General features: G+C 43.2%; 1 protein-coding gene across 1 annotated transcript in view; it reads left to right on the forward strand.

Annotated features, from left to right (window-relative positions):
• lzts2a (leucine zipper, putative tumor suppressor 2a) overlaps positions 1–23,673 on the forward strand; it is a 44,334-nt gene extending 20,661 nt beyond the window's left edge. The window contains exons 3-9 of the mRNA XM_085477669.1: positions 16,440–17,105; positions 18,279–18,935; positions 19,028–19,150; positions 19,395–19,541; positions 19,781–20,296; positions 20,523–20,627; positions 20,760–23,673. Of these exons, the coding sequence (XP_085333795.1) occupies positions 16,473–17,105; positions 18,279–18,935; positions 19,028–19,150; positions 19,395–19,541; positions 19,781–20,296; positions 20,523–20,627; positions 20,760–20,942 (2,364 nt within the window). The 5' untranslated portion in view covers positions 16,440–16,472 and the 3' untranslated portion in view covers positions 20,943–23,673. The remainder of the gene's footprint in view (positions 1–16,439; positions 17,106–18,278; positions 18,936–19,027; positions 19,151–19,394; positions 19,542–19,780; positions 20,297–20,522; positions 20,628–20,759) is intronic.
• Positions 23,674–24,554: the final 881 nt, after the last annotated feature.

Below are 24,554 nucleotides of genomic sequence, written 5' to 3' on the forward strand. Positions count from 1 at the left end.
CATTCAGAAAACACAATTTTCTTCGACTTCACTTTTTTTTTTTACACACCTAATATAGCTAATGCAGAGAATATTATGCACTTTTTTGTGTCTGTTGTTCTTCAAAAGCAGTCACACAACACTCAATCTTGACATTAAGCCCTTATCATTTCTATCAGCTAAAGAACAGTAAACGGCAGCACTTGTAAGATATTTGGGGTGATAATACTATGTTGTCAAGGCAGCAGCAGCTGTCTTCCTCTCTTCTTTCCACTGTATCCATTACAGATCTGCTATCTCTGCTGCATTTTTGTCCTCCAGTCCTCCCTGTCTCAGCCCAGCTGTCTCCTTCCTTCATTATCTGTCCCAAAACACAACTCACCACCTGTGTTAGAAGGTCGTTTTCAGAATACAAAGTCCTACTTAACATTTCATTTTTTGGTTGATACCTGTTTAGTAAATGCTAACGCTTCACTGAACTGTATTTGGCTGGGTAAAATGAGATTTAATGTGATAAACCAAAGCATACTTTGTCCTCATCTCTATAGAGTTTCAGCATCTTTAGAAATGTTTTCTGGGTTTTAAGGTACAAGTTCACAGTAAAATTGGCCAGAGTGTATTCAAGTAATCCCTGTGGTCCAAAAGCTCTGGTTTCAGACTGCTCTAAACACTTAGTTTCAAACATTTTTTCTACTCTTGGACCTGTATGATGTCACTGACAGCAGATATCCCAGGCACTCAGCTGCTCCTCCCAAGTGCTGTTCAAAGTTTCTGTTTGAGAAGGGCAGCCAATTAGAAGAAAGGAAAGAAAGTCAAACTGCTTGTTTCAGAAAGTGGATGAACTCAGGGGCTGCAAAAAGTATATTGTGTATCATTTTGTACTGTGAAAACTACATTAGTAGAGTTCAACAATGAAATATGGAGTTGAAAATGAGCATAATATGTCCACTTAAATGATTTATATTAGTTTTAGATACAAAGTCTCTCACTTTTCTTTAATACGTCACAAGTCCTGTTTTTCACTGACTCAAACTGAGCTGATGCACTGGTTTTGTGGATTTTTATTACCTATTCAAAGGCTGAAATAGAAACTCTTGCTGACTCACACACACTCGCACAGTGTCACACACATATAAAAGACTCAAAAGCTTTCTGGTGTTGTATTTTAAGCCCAGAGAGGTGGGCTGTGTTAGTGGTAGCAAAGTGCCAAGTCAGGGAGCAAAAGTGAACTCTTTCTTTTTTTCCCCCTTCTCTCACTTTACCACCGTGGGACTCAGAGGGAGGAATGGGGGAGTTCCAGTAAGGAGAGAGAAAGTGATGACACACACACACCATTATTCAGTCCTCTTATTGGTTTTCCACCACGGCAGCACACAACAACCAACCAAGAGTGCTAAGTGCTGCGTGCCACACAAGAGCCAAGTGTGTGATCTGAAAGTAAATTAGGGCTGAAACAGTCAGTGACTTAATTATTGATTAAATGATGAATTTATTTGTAAAAAAAAAAAATTACTCAACAATTGAGCTGTCCTGATCAATTAATTGCCTGTACCCACTTAACAGCTGTATGAGGCTGGACTTAGCAATAGTGATGCTAACAATGATAGTGCTTTGATAACATTAGCACTTTAGCTTAATATCATAAAACTTGAAGTAAATTTATGAGGAAAGGAGAGACTTGCATCTCTGACTCTACAGTTGGTATGTTAAATGTTAAAGGTAATGACAGTAGTACTGGCTTGGAAGGGTTGCCAGGTTTGTAAAGTTGCATCTGAACAAACCACAAGATTTCTGGAACAACCTTGAAACCAAAGTAGATGTTTGGCCATAATACCCGCCGCCATGTCTGGAGAAAACCAAACACAGTATATCAGCTCAAAGACCTTCTATCAGCTGTCAGTGTAGTAGTGAAGGGGTGATGAACTGGGCTGGTTTTGCAGCCACTGGACCTGGGCATCTTCCTAATACCTGGTGAACAATACCCACACTCACTTTCATGTGCACTGGAGAACATGAGGTGCACGCTGCCAGAAAGATGTTATATAATATACTGAGATAAATGACTCGCCCTCTTTCTTCCTCTGTAGCGACTGCTGCTCTTCATGTGGTGGATGTTGTTTGTTAATTGGGTGTAACTAGGCCTAGTATTTAGCCAAAGGGGATAGGTGCTGCAAACCGTGTTGAAAGGGGTATTCCCCCGATGCCTGGGGCCATTGTGCTCGAACACAAATCCACTAAACACAAAAAGTGGATAAGATTTCCCAAAATGTCATATCCGATGCAGCACTGTGCTGATGCAGAGAGTAAATGTGAAAGAGGAGGGGGATGATTCTAAGGCTAAAAAGAGAAGGGGGAGGAGAAAAAGGGAGTCAGAAGAGAGTAGTGTGTGTGCTAAAAGAGGGGAACTAGAGGCAGACAAAAGTGGGAGAGGGGAGGGAGGAATGAGGAGGAGGAGGAGGCGGTGGGGGAGGCGGTGCTAAGGCAGACAGCAGGGAAGGAAAGCTGAGAAGAGAAACAGTGGAGTGAAGTGAGAAGACCAAGAAGGAGGTGGTGAGGGGACAGGAAAATAAAAGGGCTTCCATTTGAAAGTCCTTGTGTCAGGATATGAAGTCTGGGAGCGGCGCAGAGGCAACGGCAGGAAGCTGGAATGCTGTAGGGGAGAGATAGTCGACAGAAGAAGGAAGGGGAGACGCGGAGAATCTGAGCCATCAGAGCACCGGACTGATTTTTTTTTTTAAACTTTTTTTTCCAAGAGAGACAAGTGAAGGCAGCGATGCAGGGCTCTCACTGGAGTGAGTATGGAGGGAAGGAGAGAGTGTGTGTGCTCTTACATGTGTCTGTATGAGAAACGTCAGTGCATATGCCTCAGATTCTCCAAACTCAGGCTCTCCTCACCCTGCTTTCCATTGCCGTTTGGCTTCGTTTAAATTTATGCAAATTTGCCTGAGAATAAACTTTGTATTCATGAGCACCTTGAATCTCTGTGTGAAGCCCCTTATGAGGGTGAGTTACATTTAACGAAAGGCGCAAGGGAGATGGACAGCGAGGCGCGTGCAACAAGGATTTTGCAACTAGAATGGAAACTAGTTTAGTAAAGAAAAAATGCTGGTGACTTCTAAAAACTGAGTAATGAATAGTTAAATGATGATTCACAAACTTCAGTCAGCTGACAGACTCAGAAGCTTGAAGTTACTGCTCTTAAGTTGTCACTTTTGTGGCTGGTCTAAATGACCCTGAAGAGTTTTTGTGCAGGGACAAACAAAACTGGTTGCCTGGATTTGTTGAGGTGGGATGATGAGGGTTTTTTGTGGTGTCTGAGCCCAGGTTTTCTAATCCTGACCCTGGCTAATCTACTCATTACACACTGTTGGGAGTATTGATTTGAAATTTCAGCCTTAAGAAAAGCTGCCCCCCTTTTTGGACAGTTGGCCTGGAGGAAGAAGGAGAAGAAGGAGGAGGGTGTTATTCAATCTGTCTTAACACACACTCACAGTGAAGATAAGAAAAGCATGAGGCAGCATGTACACTTGCACCAAAGCAGACAATTAGGCCACATCTCAAAAGTGTGACCTGCAAAAAAACATGTTTTCATCCAGAAGACTCAAAGGGAATCTTTGTGTTTCTTTTGATGACAAAGCACTGGGGGTAGAGCCCGCTGCTATTCCTCTCATGTCTTCCCTATGTGTGTAATTACAAGACTCCTCGTGTGCCTTGGGCCACATATTGTAGTTTCTCATCAAGTTTGTTTTGGCCCGAGAATGGTGCGTCAGCAGATATGTTTATAGACAGCTCGCAGTGCTGTCCATTCACTCAACTCTTTGTAGTATCTGTGTTTGATTGTATCATGTTAAGGCTTCATTTGAGGGCTTGCTAGGAGAAGACTGTAATTACCCAGAATGGGATTTGGCAGAGTTCGCAGGAGTGACGTTTTACTCTATAAATGCACAAACGCTGACGTGACGTTAACGGTAAGGTGAAGGGGAGTGAGAATGGGGGCAGAGATGGAAAAGAAGGGTTACCTCATCTTCTCTGGACAAAATAAATGAGGTAACGTGTCACATGTTGCAGCCGTGTTGACTAATGCTTCCTGTGTGCTGTGGGTGAGTATGCACAGTACTAAAAGGTAGTTAAGCAGCTTCAAAAAAAGGTATTGAGACCTTTTGTGGCTCTCTTTGTCTTTTGAAAGTCTTTTACCTTTTATCCTCTCTCTGTTTAGGCTGAGCTTAGGTGGGCTGGATTCATTTAAGATCACGTTCCAGTTTGTTAAAGTCACATTCTCACACAGAATGCCAGCAAAAACTTTAGATCATTTGTCATTTGCCCTAAAGAAAGGATAGCCATAGCCACCATGATGTCACCCAACTGCTTCACAGTCACCATCTTCATATTTTGAAATTGGATGTGATGAGAAGACAGTGGATCTACCTGAAAAACCAAGGGACACTCATGATAGATGCTAGTCAGTCAAACTGTAAAAGATACCCTGCTTTATCCTTCTTTGTGACTGAATCAAACCAAATTCACAAAATAAATCTCACATTGTATTAAGTAAGACTTAAAAATAGTGATTGAGGCCATCATTAAACTGTGTTACTGAGGTCACAGTCAAGAGCGCCAAAAGGGTCGTTTTCTCCATGACTTCTATACCAGCGGTGCCCAACCCCTGGGCCACGTACCGGTACCGGTCCGTGACTTGTTTGGTACCAGGCCACAAGAGTTGAGGCTCGGGTGTGAAATTTATGGCTTTCAGGGTTTTTATCGTTAACTCGGTTTCCCTGGGTCTTTTCCCGTGTTGTAGTTGTAGAAATATTTACACGTTACCATAGCAACCAGAGAGCATTAAGGGCCAGAGAGGAGGATGTTGCTCTTGATGTTGTTGGCGGATTTCAGGAGGGCGCTGCTAATAAAGTTACACAATTACACAGTAAATTCGCATTTATTATTATATTTACAAAATACCACAGTTTTTGTCTTGGTTGTATCATTTTATTTTGTTGTATTTATCCGCGACATATTGTCTGACATTAAACCAGTCCGTGGCGCAAAAAAGGTTGGGGACCATGGTTCTATACAACTAGACTTCATTCCAAATTCAGTGTAGTCGCCCCCTGCTGGTCGATAAGAACGAATAGCTTTTTAATGCTCGCTGCAGTTTCTTTACTCATCAGACGTGCCTATGCTGTAGGTATGTCATAATTTCAAACCGTTTCTGAAAGACTATACCGTAACCTGACACCTCTCTATAAATGTGCACGTGGCCATTGATGCACCCACACAGGGATAAATGCTAGGAACAATCAACATCTGAGAGGTACATGACCGGCCGAAATAACACCAAAGCCCCGTGTGCGAGAGGGTTAATATAAATAAAGGGGTCCTACAACAGCATTAGCCAGTTTGACTTCAGCTGTCACACCAAAGGAAATAAATGAGCTTGTTTCTGTTTACTTGGTGGAGGATATGCTATCAGTATCAACTTGCTGTGCAAGCATTTAAAGGTAAATGTATGGTAGGCTGCACATAACCTCTGAATATAACCAACATGTGCAACAATGACTTTTTAATGGCAGTAGCCTTAAAAAAAACAAGATACACTTAAGAAAAAAAGTGTTATTCAAAACTATTCAGTCTTTCTCAGATAAAGGTTTTTATTGCTTTTCATACTGGTTTTTGACAGCACTCGCCCATGCAAAGAAACAAACTGTAGTGATTTACAATCTATGTGCTAATCGTGCACTAACTACTGAGAACGGCAAATGTTCCAAAGTCAATAAAACAACAGCAGAATGCTTTTAAAACGCTGAACTGTCATTGTTCTTGTCTCATATTAGTTTAGGAACTTGTGTTTTTGGTTACAGTAGTGTTACATCTTAGGCTTCCTAACCTTAGGGGGTTACATTGTCATGGTTCAGGTGATGATGAGTGCATCGTACCTGGAGAAAAATCTGTTATTTATATACCTTAGAATTACAGCTCTTTCCCATGTGTCATTTATTACTTTTTCATCTCCAGCAGAGCAACAAAATGCTGTTTTTGTTAAAGCAATAGGACAAATTACGTTTTGAAATACATGTACCCATTCAGCAGCGGTAGTCTCTTTGGTGTGGGGGCACCAAGTTCATCAAAAAGACCGAATTATAAGGATGGATTCAGATTCCATAAAATTTTACTAGCCCCTTTCACACTTTCTGTGCTCGGCTCCATTCTTTTGCAATGATCCCATTTAGCTACATCTCATGCCAGGTGTTTATGTAAAGCCTCTAGTTGAAGAGCAGGGTGGACGAATCCAGAAAGAGACAGATAGATATGCAGGAAGACAGAGAGACGGCAAGAGATTCGAAGTCGGCCTGGCTTGTGCTCAGTTTGCTGAATGAGTATTTTCCAAGCCAGCCTGTCCCCACTCTGTCTTTCTCGAGTTTGCAGCGGCACGGACAGTATGTCTGAATACGTCTGCACATGTGCTCCTTCGCCATGTCAGAATTTATGCAGTGAGGCTGGCACAGTTAAAGTGAGGCGTTGTTGCTTATGTAATAGCTGCTGTGGAACTCATTTGCCTGGCTGTATTTAGTAGCACTCTGTGTTTTTTGTGTATGCGTGTGGGCGGCATTGTCTTTGTTATCTTCTGCTTCAGCTATGATTGCTGATTTCACTCTCGAGCTGTGACACTTTCTGAGAAACATAAGAAAAATTTGAGACTTTTCAGATATCGAGTCCTACTTTTCCTCATTGAAGGATGCCAGTAAAGAGAAAGTCATATCGCTCGCTACCCCGTCTTTGTTCTGCGTCGCATTATAGGTCACATTGTGTGCCAAAGTGTGGTTGCTTTCAGTGTAAGATAACAGGCCTTTTCTCTCTGCTTTCTACCCTCTTGTTAAACTGAAACAATGGCCCTCCACTGTCGTACAGCCAAAGCAGCAGGGGGGGAAGGAAGGGAAGTTTAGGAGGGAAAACTTGCTCTTCTCACTACTGTTGGGACAATGAGGCTTCAAACAGAGTTTGGATTAGCCATGTTGTTAAAGACCAGATGACATGCTTTTCCACTGATAAGATTTCATAAATTAAGTGAAATAGTTTAGTTTGAACTGGTCATTGATCCTGACAAACGGTAGTCCACTGGCCAGACTAATCCATGTGTCTCTACCACCGGCATTCTTGGTATTTCCAGTGTCTGTGGGTCTGACCGCTGACCACTGCTGGATAACTTTCAGTGGCTGGAAAACCTCCTGGAAAATCCAACATTTGGAGCAGACCAGGAATGTCAGCCATCTTCCCCTTTTTACACATACTGCTACCTCAGTTTCCTCCAGCGTCAGCTGACTGAAGCACTGTTAAAGGCTGGGTATTGAGTTCTCTGTCATTTCTAATACAAATTTAAATATGTCAGACCTAAAATTTAATGCCATGTTAAATTCATATTCATACTCATGCTGCTATTTCTGTCAGCATGTGAGATCATCAATGAGTGCTGATGACCTGGCTCCACTGGCAGGCATGCATGCCCATGACATAACATTACCTCCGCCGTGTTCGACAGATAACGTGGTATGCATTATCTGTCATGAGCTGTTTGATTCCTTATCCATGCTTTTTCTTTTTTTTAAACTATCTATCCTTTATCTTTCATCTTGGTCTCACCTTTCCAAAGAATTTTTTTTGGATCAGAACAGGGTTTTTTTTTTAATGTTTTCTGGCAAAGTCTAACTAGTGCTTTGCTCCTTACTGTAAGCTCCCTGTGTTTTCATTCATGAGGGCATCTCTTGATTATGGACTACCTCCCAGAGAGTGGTTTTGACTTGGTTAGATTTAGTTTTTCTGAACCATGGAAATAAATCTGCGATCATGCACATTAGTTGTCTTCTTTGGGTTTTCAGACCTGTTAGTCTTTTTCACCGGGCCAGTTCATTCGATTGCTGACTTGATCACTTTTGAACTTTTTGCTGTCTCTCTGAAGCTTATTTTAGTTTTAAGCCTAATAAAGGACTGTTAACTTTCATTGACATCTCTGAGCCTAATTGAGACTTCCAGTGAACAGCTACCAAATGCAAGTTAGGTACTTGCAATCCTCTCTAGATCTTTTATGCCTTTTACCCTCTTCTTACAGTGGAATAATGAAGGAACAGCTCTCACTTGGCAGTGAATCTGCTTGTCAGTCAATTGTCCAGTTACTTTTGAGCCCAAATGGCGAACTATGAATCAAAATGTCTGTAATTCCTAAACAGTTAAGTCGCTACTTTTGTAAAACTCTCTTCACATCATGTATATCATTGTATGATAAAACAAAAAATCCACTGTGTTGGTGTAACAGTGGTACACCACCACAGCCATAAACCCATCAAGGTTGAAGTGTATAAAAGGAGTAGCTGAGTAAACAAAACATGTGCATATACACACTAAAACTAGACTAGACTTGGTAATGGTAATGTAACTATTCTTCTAACTGCTCATCCATGTTGTTTGCAGCTGTCCACGTGTGCATCTGTAAGTAAGTATAATCCATTTATTAGTGACATACTGGCTGTGGAAGCTTGGTGTGTGTGTGACCACATGTATTGTCTGGTGCATCTTGACAAAATGTATGAGAAGATTCAGTTCTTAAGTCAGCTGTGGGTGTTTGTGGGGAACCTAACAGGCAGTGTGTTCCAAACTGAACTTAGAAATAATCTTCCCAAGGTCTATTCGTGGCTATATGTCAACTTAAATGTCTTTCCATTTTCCATTTTCAGTAGTTTCAACCCCCACAAGAATTTTATGATTTGCCCCTGCAGCTATATGTATGTGTGAGCGTCCCTGTGCGTGATAGGACAACAAGAGAGTCTGGGCTTCGGTAAGCCCGCTCTCAAGTTCAAATTGAGGCCAGATGCTTTGAGATGCTAAAGAACCAAACCTGTCTGCTGTCAAACTGTCACAAATGCACAAAACACACTCCTTCACTCACCTATTCACCTATTCTATCACTCTTTCCCTTCCTTTCTTTTTTTCACCACGCTTCCTGACTCTATCTCATTTCGCCATGCACATGAAAAATGTGGGCCTCAAATGCCATGGCAACGCTTCCAAACAGAGGGAGAGGCTAAGGTCTGCAACAGCAACAAGTTGGTTGTAAAAGCACAAAAGGAAAAAAATGGAGCAAAGGAGAACCTGTTGCCAGTTACTCCTGCACAGACTTGCACTTTGCTAGAAAACGTATTTCTCCAGTTTTTTGTTTGTTTGGGGTTTTTTTGACAAAGAAAATGAAAAAATGAAGTCAGAGCTCAACACGAAAAAAGTTAGCGTCAAACAAAGAGGACAATATCTCTCCTGAGTGAAGAGAGATTTGGCTCTAAGGTGATGAGTTAATGAGGACTAAGAAAGTATGCATGCATTCAGCAAAACACACACACTGAGACTGTAAAGCCTAGTCATGTGGGGGTAGGTGACAGTGAGCGCCCACTCAGACAGACAGTCATTGTGCAGGAATGATGGAATAATATAACCTCAGGTCTTCTGGCAAAACTTTAAAAGACATGTCTCATTTTACAGTGGTGTCGGCTTACTTCATTATAATACCATTTCTTGCCCGTTTGAAGTTTTATTGCGGCGTTTCAGCGAGTAGATGCGTGACAAATAAAGAGGTGAGCAGATTAGGGCTGAACTGATTGCCTTATTGTGTGCTTGTGTGTCGCTGCCTTGCCTGTACTTGTGGATCCTCTTTTGTTAGCAGCCATCGAGGATTATTGTGACTCACCTAGCCTGTTGATTTTCACTCTACCTCTGTCTCTCTCTCTGTTTCCATCCACTGCGATCACTTGTCTCAAGATTAATCAAGGCCACCCAGGATCTGTATACCAGAGTGGCATTTTTCTGCTGCGAGCATTCAATTTCATGTTATGCACTCTCTCTGTCCTGCTGGGGAAGTACTTGAGTGCCACTGATCAAAAATATACAGCTCGGCGGCCACCCCATCATAATGTGTGGTTCTTATTACCACTTGCATACTGATATTTTTGCAGCACCGACTCTGATCTGGTGATTTTTATTCTTTCCACTTGTTGCTCTGATCTATACACTGGCTTTACCTTTGGTTAGTCACACTGTGGTGCTGCAGTTAAAGAATGGGCAGTTGAAAATCTAGCTGCATAGACCAGCGAGCAGGGAGTGGTATGAAACGGTGAGGATGGAAAAGAAAGAGTGACAGGAGAGAGATGGATCCATACTGTAGTGGTTTACACATTTTCTTGGAAAGCGCTAGGGTTAGGGTTGCTAGTTCATAGGGGACACAAATCCACCTTTGAGGTAGCATCAGGAAGGGTATCAGTGTAAAATGCTGCCAAATCAAACATGCAAACTCCTTGTGAAAAAGGGAGGAGACATAAGTACCTTTGGTAACAATGTGAAATACATAAATATTCACTTGCAACACATTCTTATATGATTAAACACAGCGATGTTTACAATCCATGCAGCATTGTCACCACAGGTGGAAAAGTCTGCAGCATCATTAAAGGGGCAAACTTTGCTGGCTGGGTGGCCAAGTCACATTAACAGGTGTTTTGAGGGTGTTCCACTTGCCTCGGAGGTCGGAGCTAGGAGTGACGTTGCTCATGAGTTGAGCTTGTTCCAGTAGTAAATTTGAAAAAGCAAGGAAAAATCGTTTTGCTCCTTAACGAGGTGGAACAATGCACTTTAAACACCGCTGCAGCAGGTTTATGCATAAAGCCTGGTCAATGCTCTGTGTATGGCTTATTTAGCCAGCTTTAACTCACAACAGTGGAAGCGGAAACAGTGGAAGTTTTTATTTCTGTTTATGTGCGATGCCACCATCTTGGATTGTGAAGTCAGGGTTGGTGGGGCTCCTCCAACTTTCTGAGGAGGCATTTCAGCTGAAAATGCAGACTGAGAACTCAGAAATTCTGACTTCCGCTTTCAAATGAAATGCACATTTTTATCCTCATGCCTGAGACGTCTGCTGGGTGAAGATTTGGGGCCAAAAATAATGTGTTATTTTCAGTTTATTCATCAGAAACTGTTCAATAAATTACATTTTTCTGACATACAGATATCAGAAATGTAGAAGATATTTAGATATTTAGAAACAAGAAGATATTTGGTGGAGAATAGACCTGAGATAAAAGCAGAATGAATACTGGATGTGCTTTAATTGGTCTGATCTAATGCAGGTGTAAATAAACAGAAAGCACCCTGCAGTTTATGCATTTCCTTGTTCTACCTGCTCCAGTGTGAACATTTGCTGTTTTGCTCTATTGAAATTAGTCTAAAACAGGGACTTTTGTGTCTTTTGTCAAAACATCTTCAAATTTTAAAGGATTAATTAAGCAAATTTAGCCCTGTGTGTCAGTAATGGATACGTTTATCATGATTACGGCATACGCTAGTTTTTTTTACAATGTCATCAAGCTGCATGTCCTGGATTACAAAGGAAAGCACTTTTTGCTAGTTACATTTGAGTTTAAACAGAATGCCACACTCTGCTGCTTGACCGCATGTACTCATAAACCCTCGGGTTTTACAGGACCGAAGATGCTTCAGCATGACTTGTTTTCACAGCCATAACACAGCTGTGGCCTGCCGTGCAGATTTCACTGCATGTCGTTGTCGTCTTCGGCTTGTTGGGTTGAAGGAAAATTCCTGCAAGCCGACATGAGTAACAGCATTTTTGCTCGGTCAGCAGGAGGTGGTTCAGCAAAGACAAGTTGTCTCGGTTCACATTTGATTTGAGACGTTAAGGTGCTCAGACCTCTGTGTCTCTGCACTGGCAAAATAATGATAAACAGGATTATGGATGCACGGTTCTCCCTGAAGCTCATTTCTGTTTGGCTCCTCTTTTTGGGCAACCTGATATTAGAAAATCCCCTAAAACCCCAGGCAACACTCACAGCTAGCCTTCCTTTGTGTGTTTACCCCTTATCCCCTTTCTTTTCCTTCCTTCGTGTTCTCACTTTTCTGAGTTTGTCCTGAGCCCAGCAGAGTCTCCGGAACAGCTCTGAGGTTGCGTGGGATTGCAAGGGGCGATCTACTGCTGCTCAATAATGGGGTTTCCTCTCCTGGGAAGGACTGGCATTATTAACAGACTTATCATAACGGGATTATTTCCCCGTCACAGAACTGACTTCTGGATCTTGTTAGAGAGCTACCTGGGAACTTCTTTCTTCTATCAGCCCTGCTCTTGTTCATCCTGGGCCAGTTGGTACCATGTGGACGCTAAACTCTCACATCCACTTGAAGTATTTCCAGTTCCTGTCAGAAGCAGTAATGCTGCCTTTAAGCGGTTCAGCATCATTTAATAGTTTTAGAGTGTCAGGATGTGGTGTAAAGTGCCCCTGGGTTGACCCCATCACAGCTAGCTGTAACACTATTGGAGTTTATTTTTGAACACCAAATCAAATGCCTCATGAAAGACTATCAGAATGATTTCAGGCACTTGAGATGTTTTCTATATTTAGTGGTGATGGCTGTTTTTTCTCTGCCTGTCTTGTGCTGCTGACAGCAGAGGAGGATGCGTGTAATGAGGAAGGTGGAGGAAGCAGTGAGGGCGGATGGAGCGGATTATGAAAATATTTTCACTTTCTCAGAAGAACCAAGGAGGAGAGGAGGCCTTCAATAACTTTTAAGAACCAACCAGTGAGCAACATCAGAGGGGGAAATTAGCTTTTGAGATTTGTTGCCCGAGTAGCCAGAACAAAGCCCTGCCCTCGGAGGTCACAGGGGTGGGAGGGGAGGGCAGAATCAGACCAGCCGCCCCCCACCCCATTCCTCAGGAGGAGGGGGTCACGGTTGACGGTCGCAGAGGCTTGTTAATTCTATTATCCCTGCCTGAGAGGTCCTTGTCAGGGCTGGGAGTGTAGAGGAGAAGGGTGGGGGTTAGTGGTGGCTGGATCAAAGGGGAAAGGAGGTTGTGTGAGGCGTGATTATTTTGGCATTGGAAATGATCACATACCACGCATATCTTTATCTCCTTGACTCACGAGTACTCACGAAGCCTGTCTCGTCTCTTTAACTCCCTGTCACTCTCTGCCATGTACTCACAGACGGTTTAGTCAGTATGGAGTGAACTGGCAGGAATCGAATAGTCCTGCTTACTGATCACGAATGAATAGTTTGAGCCGTTACATATGCTTTCCTCAAACTCCTATCCAGTGAGTTGTATTTTTTCAGTGATAAAATCAAAGCAGGATATTGTAAACTTGATTGCTTGATCAGGATTCAATCATTAATGACAAATAAAATCCATTATGTCAACATACTTTCACGAACAATCAAAATATTTCAGCTTTTCTTACCCAACAGAGCTGCATGTGAAACAGCAAATGCCCAGTTAACCTCCCAGCTTCCAAGTACAAAGTCCATGTGATGTCCAATTGCACCAGTATTCAAATAGCACAGTTAATATCTGTTGCATTCACCACTAGCGAGCGGGTGTGATGTGTGAGTTGCTGCACGCTCTGCCCGTAAGGCTCTCTCATCTAAATCACACAGTATTTTCAATAATACAAACATGTCGGAGCTTGACTGTTTCCTGCTGTGTGTCATGTGTGAGGCAACCTCGAGCACACAAAATGAGGCCAACACTGAAGTGCCAAAAACCTCAGTTCCTCTAGTGACCCCTTGAAAATTTCATGCCACCATGATATAAACCTTTAATTTGTAGAGTCCCATCTTTAAGCCTTGAGATGAGCATTTTCACCATTGCCATCCTTTTGAAGCTAGATGTGACGAGAAAGGGGTGGAGGAGATAGTTTAGCTTTTCTTAATTCAGCTGTGTAGTCATTGCAGATGGTTAGCAGCTAAAAGACCGCTTTTCTTCCAAATTAAAATGAGTCGTTTGATGACCGACTTTTGTTGGAGAGTGAAATACTGAGTGTAAGAAAAAACCCACTCCAGTAGTGGTCTGTGATGGATGGAATCAATGTCACTCACCCATTTGGGCCAATCATCTAAAAATCCAATACCACTAGTCAATATCCAATATATTGGCCAGTATTTTCAATAAGATACATGAAAGAAACATTTGCCAAACAGTTTTCATATACAGTTATGTATATGTCCTTACTAAGACAAGATGATCATGCATTTTAAAAAGTAAGTTGTGTAACTCATTTACATGCTGCTGACTCTCCTCGGATCAGCTGGTTCTGGTGTTTGTTGTGTCCCAAACACCTTTTGACAACATGGAAAAGTTTCAGGGTAATCTCTGGCAGACAAACAATCCACCATCAACACTCTTAACATGGCTGATGCGTGTTTCTCCTGTGTCGTCTTTACTTGACTGTTACGAACGCTGATACCGATATACCGGCAAATGGCTACAATCGGCTGATTATATATGAACCCTGCTGGTATACTGCTCGAGCGGGTGTATGTAAGCTTAGAATAAAAAGCAAGGAAGTTTATGTTTGGTTGATAATTTCTTTGTTGTAACACTGCTTCTTGGCAATAAATCTTATACTATTGGAAAACCTGTTTACTTCCCCTTAAATGCTGCCACATTTGTACAGAAAAGCGAGCCAGTGTGGTTTTGTTCTCACTCTGCCATGAACAGCATGCCCGAGCCAATCTCACAAGTGTTCGATAGGGTTGACATCCATCCGCTCCACTCCCAAATTCTCGAGGTAGTCTCTGATAATACCAATACCATGAACGCCTTCAGTGAGACACTGTTCAAGAGTTTGCACTGTTGGCTCAATTTGTGAGATCTGAAACATGAGTTAACACACTTGCTTTAGAACAGCCAACCAAAACTGTTCTCATTCCTTTTTATTTTAATCCACAGCTGGTGTTTGTATTTATTGTATTTCCGAGAATATAGACTTCTCTTAGGGGGTGATTATTGTCACCATTTTTCAGAATGGACATGTACATAACCGTGTGCAGCCATGGCACAAAGGATTATTCCACTTGGCCAGACGGGTTTCAGATTGGCACAGCAGGCTAGGATGCGAGTCCCGTCTATGCCCCTCTGGGCAATACTGATAATGCTATCTGCAAATTGAAGACTTAATCTGCTTCCATTTATTGTGTTAATAATATCTATCCATGTTTCACTGCCTAAAAATAGTACAGCAACCGACTGAAGCTAATATTCATTTCCTTCAAAGATGTTCTTTGATGGGTGTGAGCCTTGTCATCATAAAACGGTAAAGTGAATAAATTTCAAACCACTTTAGGAATAATACCCAGGTGACTGCTCGCAGGTTCAGACGAGGACACGCAGGAATATCACAGAGCAGCTGGAGCTGGAGATGATTGTGACTCACCCCCCTCACCCTTTACTAAATCCATCCTCTTTTTTTTTTTTCTCCTCCTGCCTCGTTAATGACACTGGCAATTAGCAGTAGATACAGTATGTTTAATGAGGGATGAGCCGTGACTGTGGAGGTCACGGGGGAGGGGGTTTGAAATATTTCAAACAGCTGTAAAGTGGGTGTAGTGAATCAGAAAAAATAAGTTTGCTTCATTGCTCATTGGGGCGATCGTGGCTCAAGAGTTGGGAGTTCGTCTTTTAATCGGAAGGTTGCCGGTTCGAGCCCTGGCTTGGACAATCTCGGTCGTTGTGTCCTTGGGCAAGACACTTCACCCGTTGCCTACTGGTGGTGGTCAGAGGGCCCGGTGGCGCCAGTGTCCGGCAGCCTCGCCTCTGTCAGTGCGCCCCAGGGTGGCTGTGGCTACAATGTAGCTTGCCATGACCAGTGTGTGAATGTGTGGATGACTGGATGTGTAAAGCGCTTTGGGGTCCTTAAGGACTAGTAAAGCGCTATACAAATACAGGCCATTGATTCTTCAAGTCTCTGGAACTCTACTGTAAGAACGAAACACAATTTCTTCCAAAACATATGTCTGCATTTAAAGTTTTGTTAATAATGGCAACACATTGAAGAGAGTTCAGAGGTGATTTGTAATATGAAGATTTTTTTCATTAAGTTTTATCTCCTCCCACCCATGATGTGTGAGACAGCTGTGGACACAGGAGCCAAAGCTGCTACATGAGAAAGTGTTTCCTTCCAAAGCGTCTTACATGCTCCAAATTTTTACACCTGTCAAATCAGCTGAAATGCATGTCCACAGAATTTGATCTCTTGCAGGGCTTTAAAATAAAATAGATTGGTTTAGATTTGTTAAATTGATTGACTTACTTTATCATTAGTGGAGCGAAGCGTCAGTTCAGAGTTAAGCCCAACCCATCCGATACCCTTCTTTGCGTCCTTCTTGGCAAGTCTCATTTTAGTGTTTTACCTTCCACACGGCTACTGCTACTTTTGCTCTGCAGCTACAGCCCACGCTGATGTAGTTTGACTGATCCACCGCAGTGCAGCTTTCTGCAGTGATCTTTTCTCGTGCCTAGTGTTGTGTTTTTGAATAAAATAAAAATACAACACTAGGATAAACACCATTGAATAAAAAACCTGTGTAATAGTTGCATCTGGAGTATAAATGTAACATTTTGTGTCTGTTTTCTCTCTTATCAGAGTGTGTGGTGCGTCTGACGCCGTCGGGCTACCATGGCTCTGGTTCAGGCACTACCCCTGACCGTGAGTGACCACCCGAATCCAGGCCTCGACATCCAGCAGTGCCGGCCGCTATCATCCCATTCCCCCTCAGGTCCCTGCTCTGGCCCCTGTGGGCACTGCACCTCTGACACAGCCATGGGGTCAGTGAGTAGTCTCATATCAGGCCGGACGTACCAAGAGAGACACTGCAGGGCTGCCAGCGAATTCAACACCAAGCCACGCCGCTCCACGCCAGCTACCAGCTGCTTCCGGCTCCAGGATAATACCCTCCGCAGTGGGAGCTCCCTGGAGCAGCTGCTGGTTATCAGCAACAGAACAGAGCCTCAGGCCCAGGTTCTGCCTCCACCGCTTCCCACAAAGAAGCAGCCACGGCCTGGAAACTCTGCTGGGACAGGAGGGGGTGTAACGGTTGCTGGAACAGTAGGCGGTGTCGGTGGCAGCACTAATGGGAACTTTGGGTATGTGAGCAAGGAGGTGGTGGTTGGAGACTGGAACGACAACCTGGTGCTGACTGCTGCAAGCCCCTGCAGCGACTCAGAGGACCAAAAAGACAACAGGACTCTAAATGGGAACATTGGTGGACCTCCTCCCAAACTCATCCCAGTGTCTGGACAGCTGGAGAAGGTGAGGAGAAGTACAGGGATAATCTGGGAAGATGATGCTGATTTAATACTCTGATTTCATTTTGCTGATATTAACAAGAGGATGCAAGAATAAAAATATTCTTGCCTCTGACATTTGCAATAAATACAATAATATTGACAAAAGTCTAAAACTAACACTGAAACTAATAAAAACTAAACTGAAACTAGCAAACCCAATCTTGTGGCTAAAAGAAACTAAACAGAATTTTTAAAAAATCAAAACGAAATAAAAAATAAAAAAGTATAATAACTGTCCAAATCAATTGGCCATGCCTTTGAGTCCATATCAATCTTCAGCTTCATCTGCTAAAGAAATCTATTAAATGTAGTTGAAAGATCTTAAACCGTGTATTAATCGTTTACCATACCGTACTGTTTCGCATATCTCACATCCTTTGGGGCTGTAGGGTGGTGCAGAAAGTGGAAAGTGCCTTTCAGCATGACACTGAAACCCCAGCACCTCTGTCAGTGCCCCTGACCTCTAATCTGAAGATATTTATAGGTCAGTTTCTTCTTAAATTACATCTCAATATCACCCACCAGGGCATCAAATATCATACTGAGGACTTTTTTTTAATCTGTTATCTCTGCTGCCTGCGTGAACACGTTTTACAGCAGATTACCTCAGCTGTCTAATTGGCTATTTATTCCTATCGATCCGGAGGGAAGCTTAATAACCGGCCTGACAGGCTCAGATGGATCATTTGACAGCTGCTCACCTTGCAGACACATCATGATGAGTGTCAGAGCTCGCTCGCATCCAGTGACGTCTTTAGTGAACTCTGAGAAAGATCATTAAGAAAATGCTTACAGAGGAGAGGATGCTTTCACGCTCTCAGTCTTTGTCACGACTCTCCCTTCGCTCTCGTCTGTGCCCTTTGTTTCTGTGCCCTTTAATCAGATTTTTTCCTCTCCTCCACTCTTCTCCATCTTACGTCTGTCTATCCATCTTATACGATAGGAATATCATTAAGGAAATTGCTTAATGAACCCTTTAAATATCAATTAAACCAAACCAAACTAATCAGAGCCTTGTGGGGTGGCCTGCCAGCACATCGCTCAGCCTTTACTAATGAGTTTTACTCAGTCATTACTAATTAACACAACAGTCATTAATGCTAGTTGGGTTTTTTTTAATAATCTACACTTTCAGAACATGGAGAAAGTGCTGATCCGTCCTACAGCGTTCAAGCCTGTCGTTCCCAAGAATCGGCACTCCGTACAGTATCTTTCGCCACGGCCAGGTGCCAGCACTCTGTCGGAGGCCAGCCTCAACCTTCTGCTGCCCCATGGAGGATCCAGCAGTGCCAGCGGTACAAGCGGGAATGGTGGAAGCAGCAGTTCCAACTCTGAAGGGAAGTGCAACTCCTACACCGGTGGTCGCAATGCTCGGAGCAGTCAGTCCTGCTCCATGTCAGATTCAGGGAGGAACTCGCTCTCCAGCCTCCCTACTCACAGCAGCACAGGTTACAGTTTGGCTCCCAGTGAGGGCTCCAGTGCTGGTTCTGGGTCAGGAGGCCAGCTGGAGCCTGTGTCGGGCATCAGCCGAAATACTTCTGGTGGAGGCGGGAGTCACGGTCACAGTAACTCAGACAGTGGACGTTCCTCGTCCAGCAAGAGCACAGGCTCGGGGTCACTTAGTGGGCGCGGGCAGCCCCTGTCAGACAGTGGGTCCTGTGGCCACTCTCCACCCCCCGTGGAGGGTTACGAGGCCGTGGTGCGGGAGCTCGAGGAGAAGCTGAGGGAACGGGACCTGGAGCTCCAGCAGCTCAGAGAAAATCTGGACGAGAATGAAGCTGCCATCTGCCAGGTGAGACACGGTCGCCTCAAGACACCGATCATAAACTTGATACGCTGAGGAGCTGATGTTTGACCTCTCAGCTGCGTCTTTTACTGTGACAGGTGTATGAAGAGAAGCAGCGCCGCTGTGAAAGAGAGATGGAGGAGCTGAGACAGAGCTGTGCCACGAAGATGAAGCAGGCCTCTCAGAAGGCACAGAGAGCACAGCAGGTGCTTCAATTACAGGTATGCCAAGTATTTAAAAATATTAAATGAAGAAATGTAAGCGTTAAATTAGAAAGCTCGATTAATCCATTACACAGTGAACCCAAACTCTGCCACAAATGTGTTTGTTTTTGTTCCAGTTATTTTTAATGTTGTCTTATGCTTTAGTAGTTTTCTCTCTCCACACTTGCATGTCTTATTTTAGATTAGCACATCTGTGTTTTTGTAAGAAAGCATGATCACGTGCATCTTTGTGTGTTGTCAGGTATTTCAGCTACAGCAGGAGAAAAAGAAGCTACAGGAGGACTTCTCCTCTCTGCTGCAGGACAGAGAGACACTGGAAAGGAGGTGCGCCACAATCCAGAGGGAGCAGACCCAACTAGGGCCACGTCTGGAGGAGACAAAGTGGGAGGTAGGTGAAAGCGAGATACCAGACAGTCAGTCATGAATCTGTCAGAAGCAGCGCGGTGATTAAATGTCTCAGCTGTGAATTTGTGTGATCCTATTTTTGTTTGTCAGTTGCTCTTTTCATTTTCTGTTCATCTCTTACTTTTTAGCAACTAATAAAAACATAAAATCCCGAAACGAACTTGTAAGCTTGGAAGAAATTGAGGTTTGCCTCTCTCTCACTTTCTTTCTGTTGTTCACCAGGTATGTCAAAAGTCAGGAGAGATCTCTCTCCTGAAGCAGCAGCTTAAGGAGATCCAGTCGGAGCTCAGCCAGAAGGCAGGAGACATTGTGGTCTTGAAGGCCCAGCTTAGAGAAGCTCGCTCTGAGCTGCAAGCCAGCCAGATTCGATCCCAGGAGGCCCAGACTGCTCTGCGGACGCGGTCACTGGAGCTGGAGGTCTGCGAAAATGAACTCCAGAGGCGCAAGAGTGAAGCTGAGCTGCTCCGGGAGAAAGTGAGCCGTTTGGAAGAGGAGACAGCCCGGCTACGTGACGCTCTGACCGGTCACAGCGGACCTGCTCTGCCTGGAAATGTAGCCATGAAGGGGCAATGCATGAGTCTGACGCTGCAACAGGGTAGAGCTGTGGCAGGAAGGGGAGGTCCCAGTCCCTCTGTGTACCGCAACGGAGAGGAGACTCATCTGGTCTGGGGTGGAGAGAGCGATGAAGCCAAGGCTCAGAGGCAGAATGCAGAAACAGTGTTGGGACTCAGGCAACAGGTATGTGTTTTTCGGTAACTTTTACAAGCATATGTGATGAAAGTGAATTGATGCAATTGAGGTTTTGTGTCAGCTCAGTTTTGTGGCCTTTTGATAGGAATACTTTGCATTCTGTGCTGTCATTTATTTATTATGTAGCTTATGGGCCCATGTAGAGACGAGCATTACAAATTTTTTGCTTTAAATTTCTGTAAGAAAAGGAACTAAACATGATACATCGAAACAGGTTGATAGGCTGAAGGCTGAGCTCATGTATGAGAGGAGGACTGGTGAGGAGCAGCTGTCACGTTTCGACGAAGAGAGGCGGGTGTGGCAGGAGGAAAAGGAGAAGGTAAACATTTCGTGGCGACTGACTTTAAATCTTTTTCCTTCAGCGTGACACGTGTCAAACTAGATTTTAAAGCTTATGCTAATCCTCCTTACCTATGTACTTAACTCAAATGCTGTTTTCCCATCAACTCAGGTAATCCACTACCAGAAACAGCTGCAGCAGAACTACATCCAGATGTACCGTCGCAACCGTGATCTGGAGAGAGTGATGAGGGAGCTGAGTCTGGAGCTGGAGAACAGGGATATGGAGGACTATGAAGTGCGCAGCGGCAGCAATGACATCCACTTTGAGGAAATCACTGCCACAGAGATATAAACACACACGCGCTGCGAGCAATATGTCCAAATAAAAACCATGGCAACACTCTGAAGGTGTAAACCAAACAATCAACTCTGGGCCAAATACTGCACTATCTTCAACGTGGCTTTGCCCGGATCATCGAGCAAGCACTCACCACCTGTCACTGTTAAAAGGGAGCTCTCCCAAAAGGTGCATTCTCACTTCCTGCTAACACAAATGTACTCCCAGTAAATCCTTTTAAGGTGTCTCCCACTACGCTTTTAATGGGTTTTTATTCCACTACAAAGCCAGCACAAAGACCTGTTTCCATCTGTGGGAGCGAGAGGAGGGAAAGAAGTGTTTTATTTCTCAGACCACGTTCAAATCAGGGTATTGAAAATCGATGGGAACCTTAAAGCAAAAAAACATTACTACACACAGAGAAATCTGGTTACAACTTTGTTGGTAGCACACGACGTGAAACACCCAGACACCAGCGTGCACGTACTCATGCACCACGAGAGATGACCAATCAATCACCTGGTTATTAAAGCCGACGTCATCACCCGCCCGAACCGTGCTCATCGGCGACGCAAACCCCCGCTGCACCAAATCCCAAATATTACTGTTAACTGCTGTTTGTATTTCATGGAGTTGATAGCATCAAAGTTCATTTTACCAAGTCTAAAAAAAATACCAATATTTTGTTCTTTGGCTTGTGCGTATTTGATGAGGAATGTATTGTCACTTCTGAGAAATGCAGTAACGAGAGCATCTGAGAAGCACGCTGTTATTTTGCACAACTTCCCTGCCCTCTTTTTGTTCAGGACTCAACTGTTTTCAATTCAAACAAACCAATACTGACGTGCGCCTCCTTGCTTACATGTGAACATCCTATTCAGCCGTTTCCGAAAACCTACCGGGAACGCCAAACCAAACGCTCAAAGGAAATGCTTTATTTGAACTCTGCTCAAGTTTTCAAGACCACCAACTGTTGCACACGTGTCAATTCTTTAGACAATGCACCGATCTCACATAAACGTTTTAGTATAAGTGATATTTCCAGGATGCTGCCGATTCCCCTCTTTCTCTGTTTTTTTCTTCTCTCTGTTTGCTTCTTACTCAGCTATTTTTATAACAGTGAAAGGCACCTCTGTGGTTGGTATCAGGAAACTAAAAATAGAACATATTTACAGAATTACAGAGATTTAAGCCAGTGTTTGAACTGTTTGCATTCTTATTCAGAGTTTCCATTTATCTCCCTTCACTCCCATTAGTTCCCTTTATGTACCTCTTGGCAAAGCAAAGCCAAATAACTGTTATGAAGTCTTCCTACCCTTCCCGTTTTTCCTGCCCACTAGATTATACTCTTCACTGACTGCTATACAGGAAGTGAGACTGGCATGTCTGCATGTCTTTGTTGTATGAGATTTCAGAAGAAACTGGTTCACGCAGCAGTCAGGTGAGAGTTTGCAGATGCAGTAGCTCCAGCACTGAATGTCCTCAAGGCAGGTCAGTTTTTGAGGGCCTAAATATAAACCGGCGAGGAGCATGTTACATATAAAAACTGTGGGTTGCGCTGCTGTTTTCTCACGGTATTATGCAGGGCTGTGCATACGACTGAGCATGGCGGTAGTGGGCTGCTGAGAGCTTTTATTTTGCAGAGTCTATATCGAGGATTAATAGTTAAATGAAAATCTATATAATGGAGGAGATGTTGTATATTTTTTATATATATATATAGCACCCGAAGATATTTTGTTGTAGTACTGGTATAAGTGTGTGGATTAATGTATATCTCATACCAATATTTCAAATGATGGATCAATTGCAAATGGAGGTGGCGACAAAGGAAGAGTGCACCTAATACTGTAATGCATGAAAATTTAATGTTTACATTATATAATCTGTGTGGAAAACCTTCTAATGACCAAACCTTGCAGGTGATAGAGCAGCGGGGAGCTCTTATTTTAGGCTACTTTTTGGTCTGTTGTCTCTCCGTTTTGATTGATCTTTCACTTGACTGTCTGCATCGTAATCTCACGCTCATTCACGCTGTCGTCTTCAGGTTTTCCCACGTCATTTGTTTAGAACTGCACAAGTCGTTTTTGAGGGATTCGTTATTAAGTTATGGCCAGAGAGAAGGAATGCTCATGGCTATATTTGGCTATATTTTGCATAACCACATAACTGTGGCTGAGGAGGTATTGTGGAGCATTAAAGGTCTGTGCATAAATTGTGATTGCAAAGTAAAGCCATTGGAAGTAACTTTGAACGGAAAAAGCGTAGTTTATCCAACCACTTTCACGTTGTTAACCAAGCCTAGACTGTTATTACTCACCACAGGTTCATATTAACAGCAAGCACAGGTGTTCGAAAGCAGACTCCCTCACTCCAAAGCACTGTGTGCATATCGAATTCTCATTTCCTCTCCCTCATCGTTGCATGACCATTTTTCTGTGTAAATATGTAAAACACTAAATAGTATAACTGAGTGACATTGTCTTTTATTTAGACAAAATATCTATTTCAAATGTAGCCACTGTGACTAGACCAAAGCAACGTAACACACTTTTTTTTTGTGGTGCTTTTCCCCCATCGTTTTATGTGCTTTTTTTTTTTTTTTTTTGAAACATTTGCTTACTGTGTGTCTTCATTCATTCATAGAGTATGTAGTTGTCCATGTATATTTTTATGTGTACATTTCTTGTACAAATGACTGTTTTTAATTAAAGAACAAGTTGTCACATCTTGAAGTGATTGCAGATTTAATTGCTTCTGAAATTTTTTTTGCTTACTTTTAGGTTGAATGAACCAACTTTGCATTACAGTGTAAAATACACTCATCTGACACTTTATTAGGTACACTTGCAGGCACTGGGCTGGACCTCCTTTGGCCTTAAGAGCGGTATTAATTCTTCGTGGTGCTAGAGAAAATTCTCAATACTGGCATGATGCATCACAAGGCTGCTGTAGATATGTCGGCTGCACATTCATAAAACAAATCTCCCATTGCACCACATCCCAAAGTGGTCAGCTGGATTGAGATTTGATGACTGTGGAGCCCATTTGAGTACGTTGAACTCACGTACAAGAAACCTGTTTGAGATTATTGGAACTTTGTGACATCAAAAAGCAGCAAGTGGCCCAAAGTCCATTTATCCATTCATTCTCTTCTGCTTATCCTTATCAGGATCGCAGGGGGGCTGGAGCCCATCCCAGCTACTATAGGACGAGAGCAAGGACAAGGTGTGCCAAGAAAATATCCTCACACCATTACACCACCCCAGCATGAGTCCTTGATGCCAGACAGGTTGGGTCCTGTCATGTTGTATCCACCTGATTCTGACCCTACCACCCGAATGTCACAGCACAAATAAAGATTCATCAACTCAGGAAATGTTTTTCCAATCTTTGAATGCTTTTTATATGAGTTACTGTTGCCTTCCTATCAGCTCAAAGCAGGCTGGCCCTTCTCCTCTGACCTTTGACGTGAACAAGGCATTTTCAGAATTTCATCTCAGAAAACTGCAGATCACTGTATGTTTTCTCTTTGTCAGGCCCTAGAGATAGTTCCTCGAGAAAATTCGAATATATCAGCAGTTTCTGAAATACTCCACCAGGCATGCCGCACTCAGTTTGAACTTC

This window comes from Copadichromis virginalis, linkage group LG13 (genome assembly GCF_057382275.1).
Source record: "Copadichromis virginalis isolate Kocher_CV1m ecotype Utaka linkage group LG13, C_Virginalis_male_GT1.1, whole genome shotgun sequence".
Taxonomy (NCBI): Eukaryota; Metazoa; Chordata; class Actinopteri; order Cichliformes; family Cichlidae; genus Copadichromis; species Copadichromis virginalis.